General features: G+C 35.6%; 1 protein-coding gene across 1 annotated transcript in view; it reads right to left on the bottom strand.

Annotated features, from left to right (window-relative positions):
• Window positions 1–980: 980 nt before the first annotated feature.
• Window positions 981–4,509, bottom strand: part of LOC107748371 (nucleoporin seh1-like) — a 9,057-nt gene continuing 5,528 nt past the window's right edge. Inside the window, exons 7-9 of the mRNA XM_016563145.1 lie at window positions 3,809–3,966; window positions 3,336–3,480; window positions 981–2,341 (exon numbers count right to left, since the gene is read on the bottom strand). Coding sequence (XP_016418631.1) covers window positions 2,314–2,341; window positions 3,336–3,480; window positions 3,809–3,966 — 331 coding nt within the window. The 3' untranslated portion in view covers window positions 981–2,313. The remainder of the gene's footprint in view (window positions 2,342–3,335; window positions 3,481–3,808; window positions 3,967–4,509) is intronic.

The raw sequence follows: 4,509 nt of genomic DNA, 5'->3' as shown, positions 1-4,509 counted from the left end.
CCACACACCAGATCCGAACTGCTTTACAAAGGATATTGTGAACAGAGATGAGAAAAGCACACATATTTTTTACAAGCTCAAAATCCCCCCAATCAACTTTAACAAACACACTTATATGGCATACAACCATCTTAAAATATTGGTCATATGCTATCTGATCAGAATGTGCATTTATTTGGAGTGTGTGAGAGAGACAGTTGAATAGAAAAAGCAGAACATGTAGAAAAGGGTCTGAAAGTACTGGAATGTATCCCAGCATGCAATATATACCAAATATGAACAATGTAGAATCCTCAATTTGTCAAATGAGCATGTCTTTGTATTATGGAAACACATTGCTGTGAGGTGACAGGACTAAGCAAGCATAGTGTTGAAATGAATGACAATACGTGCTTTATCAAATTGCTCAATTATTGTTGAATTAGTCGGACAGCATTGTTCATGACGGAACATCGCTCTGGCTTAGAGCCAATCCATACATTGTCTTTACTTATGGTCATGCAGAATAAGACATTAATATGTGCTTTATACATACTAATAAACAGATAATATGCTAATATGATGCATGCTAATAAGCAACTAATTAATAGGGAATGGCATTTCCTAAAGTGTTATATCCACCAAAATTTGTAGTTAGCCTGCAAACTAGATTTCTGTGATTTTATTTTCCACCACTAGACATTAAAATTAAGAAAAAAACTGAATTAAAACTATTTTAGTTAGGTTAATTAAGTCGACTGTAAGTATAAGGACTTGCTAATTTGGGAATAAATGTTTTTTAGTGGCTGATCAACTTTTATTACGCAGAAAATAAAGAAAAAACTTGTTTGATAACTTTTAATTAAAAAACTGCAGCATTGAATGTTTTAGCCTACACTATGATTTGTGTAACAAGTTTTGCACAATTAGTTTGTCCTTGATAATTTACAGGGGTCAAGAGCTGAGTGGGACTGAATCAGGATTTTGTTCACGGTAACATTACAAAAAGGATAAGGTTTTATTTTTTATTTATTTTTAATGTCTTTTCAGACCAACACATTCCTCTTGCAAGGTCTCCTTGAATGAGGACAAACACAATTCAGACAAACCTCAGAGAGGTTTTTATTGCATAACTCAGAACTGAAAAACAAACTTTATTTTAGAAAAACATACACTCATAAAAGTTGCATTCATTTATAAATCTGCTTAGATTTTCTCCTTTTGAATTCCCATTTCAAGTGGTACCACTATAAAGAATGTGCTGAGTTCCTGTCATGAAGGAGAACAAGCATCTCAAGATCCCCAATATATATGGCATCAATGATCGGGTTCCAGCCTTTGATTTATGGTTCATTATTCATGCACCAAAATCCTGAATTTTGACACAAACTTTTGGTGATCGTTCATTAACCCAGAAAGATATTGTTTGGCATATCAAATGTTTCATTATTGACTACTAGGATTTAGCAAAGCAAAAAGCTTAAAGCAATCTGTGCCTACATCATAGAAGAGTTAATGTAATCTGGTCATTCAGTTAGTCTAATGAATTAAATGTAACGTGTTAGTTATTCCAAGGGGATATTTGGAGACAGAGCAATTTGGGCAAAACCGGGCTGAAAGATACATTGTCTCCCTCTACTGTCCACACAACACAACACATGCCAGCAGCTTCAAAACAACAGCACAAATATGTGGAGTGTTCTCTGGGAGCCGGAGTTAAAGGAATAGTTCACCCAGAAACCAAAGTTGCCAAATTTACCCACCTTCAAGTTGCTCCAAATGCAAATAGGTTTTTGATAAATGAGGGGTTTTAAAACATCTCCTTTTGTGCTTCACAGAAGAAACAAGCTCTGGAACTCTTGAAGGCGAGTAAACGATATAATTTTGATTTTTGGTGCACTGTTCCTTTAAATGCATCTACAACAGGTTTCTAACATGGTCAATACAAATGCTGACAAGTGCAGACAATAATGTTTGAAACTCATGAAAAATGACCTAAATGTATTCAAATGAGTAATACTGCATCATATCACAACAATTAATAAGTATGTCAGTATTGATGGGAATCAAGTTTAGTGTAATTTGTTCAATAATACAAAAAAAAAGCTCATGGTCAGGTAAGTACCACTGAACACAACACACACACACACACACACACACACACAGAGGCACAGTTCCTCTAACAGCCACACAACCGACCGTGCAGTCAGCACACGCTTCTGTCGGATTAGTAGCTAGACGAGTGTTCAGGTGTCACACTGTGCAGGGGAGGGTCAATGAGGTCTCGGTCCAATCCTGTGCATGCAGCAAACAGCCAATCAGCACGTTATGCTGTTAGCCTGGCATCAGCTGAGCTATTTTTCTGTTAAAAATAAGACATATTTATGCATAAACCACAAACCTGAAAATGCAAATGCAGACAAATGCAACAAAATAAATAATTAATTCTGTTACTTCTGTCAGTTCCCCCCAAAAAATCATACATAATTTTTTTAATACATTTTTTTTTTTGCATTTTTATTTAAAAATGTAAAGATTATACCAGACCTATTCATATTTATCCAAATTCTATCCAATATCATATGGTTACTTAATAAGTAAACTGTTTAGTATTTGAATTTCAAGCAAAAATGCTAACACTTCAGATTAGGGAACACATTTTCACTATTATTAAAAGAGTTTTCCCTCAATAAACTCCTAATTTGCTGCTTATTGATAGCAAATAAGGTAGTTGTAGTTATGTTTAGGTATTGGGTAGGTTTTAAGTGATCTAGATTATGGTCATGCATTAATATGTGCTTTATAAATACTAAAAACAGCCAATATGCATGATAGCGAGCAACTAGTTAATAGTGAATAGTGTTCCCTATTCTGAAGTGTTACCTCAAAAACAACTATATTGAGGGTCATATACTGCACTGAAATCCTCCTGAGAAGTTAATTTAAGAGTTGGGAAGTTGTGATTACGACATCAGTTGCATTCAAATCACTGTGGAGCAAGGTACCTTCTCTACAAAAAAAATCTTTTTTTTAATTTAACTACAAAATGAATAAAAAATGTGGATCTGTTTTATGTTTTTATTCAGTTTATGAAGGTGCTGTAAACTGAATCATTCTAACTCAATCATAATTGTACAATACCATCATATTTTATTTCATTTTGCATATTTCAAAAACTTTGTCAACTACAGACGATGCATCCTCAGTGTCTGTCACTGAAACTTAGGGCTCAAATAAAATCCAGAGCTTCACAATTATCAATTTGAGGGTGCCATTCAACTCTTAAAGACAATTGTTCCAAAATGGCTTGAGCGCACCCTTACTTCTCATCCCTACATCACAGCACTGTCACATACCTGCCAGCAGAAGTGGCCCCAACAAGCATCTGAGCGGCTCCAGGGACGCCCACCGCGCTCAGAGCCGCAGCATGTCCAGAGCCGTTCACTGGGCTGCCGTCTCCTCTCAGGATCCCTGTGCACTTCCAGTTGTCCATGTAATTAGCTGCAGATGAGACGAAACGGCATTCACAGCACAAGTTACATAATGTGATTTATTTCATGAAACATATCAGGTTGGGATATTATCAATTCATATTATTTTCCCTGTCTGTGCAGTGCTGTAGTCTTAGTTGTCATCATAAATAAAACGGTTTCAAATGTTTAAATTAATTTTTTAATATTTTAAAATAATTAATTCAAATAATTAATTAAAAACAATATTTAAAAAAAGAGTTGGTCTTTAAAGAGAATATCTGAATAGGCAATGATAAAGAGCTATCACTGCGACTTGTCGTTGCCCCAGCAGGAAGCAGACTGGGCTGACGGCTGACCTTTCCAGAGCCGCACACAGCCGTCGTCTCCAGAGGAGGCCAGCAGAGTGCTGGTGATGTTCCAGCTCACGCGCCACACCTGAGAGTTATGACTGTCAAACTGAGCCATCACCTGCACCTCAAACTTAGTGGGACCAGAGCTGTTGGCGCTCTCTCTCCTGTCAGAAACACACACACACACACACAAATCAACTACACCGACAACATGCGCAGAGTCCAAGGAAAACATGATTACATGTAAAACTCAGCACCATGACGCGAGGTTACTGGTGGGAGGCACTTACTAGCGCTGCACAGTATATTGTAAAAACTGACATTGTGATGTTCTGTTTTATTTTGCTTGATATTTTATTTTGTGATATTTTTCCTGAGATATACATTGTGAATACAGATTTTATTTAAAAAGACAGGGATTTTCAACAGGTGAGCTGAATAGCTCTATATGTTGGGAAATTTAAAATATTTGCTTTTTGAAAATTAAAAAAAGCTGAAAATTATTTTTTACAGAGCAAACGGAGTTGAATATTTTTTTTAGTTTTAAGTCTCCATAGGCCACATTCACACTGTTTTTGGCCCATTCAATATAACTATACTACTTAGTTTGAATAATTCTTAGTTTGATCATTTAAAATACTTATTTTGTTTTATGCCCAAAAAAGCTTGTAATAATATTATTGTACGGTCAAAAAAAAAAAAAAAAA

The sequence above is a fragment of the Sinocyclocheilus rhinocerous genome, unplaced genomic scaffold (assembly GCF_001515625.1).
Source record: "Sinocyclocheilus rhinocerous isolate Xijiao unplaced genomic scaffold, SAMN03320098_v1.1 scaffold1281, whole genome shotgun sequence".
Classification (NCBI taxonomy): Eukaryota; Metazoa; Chordata; class Actinopteri; order Cypriniformes; family Cyprinidae; genus Sinocyclocheilus; species Sinocyclocheilus rhinocerous.
The sequence above is the reverse complement of the archived record's forward strand: the minus strand, read 5'-3'. Positions and strand labels throughout refer to the sequence as shown.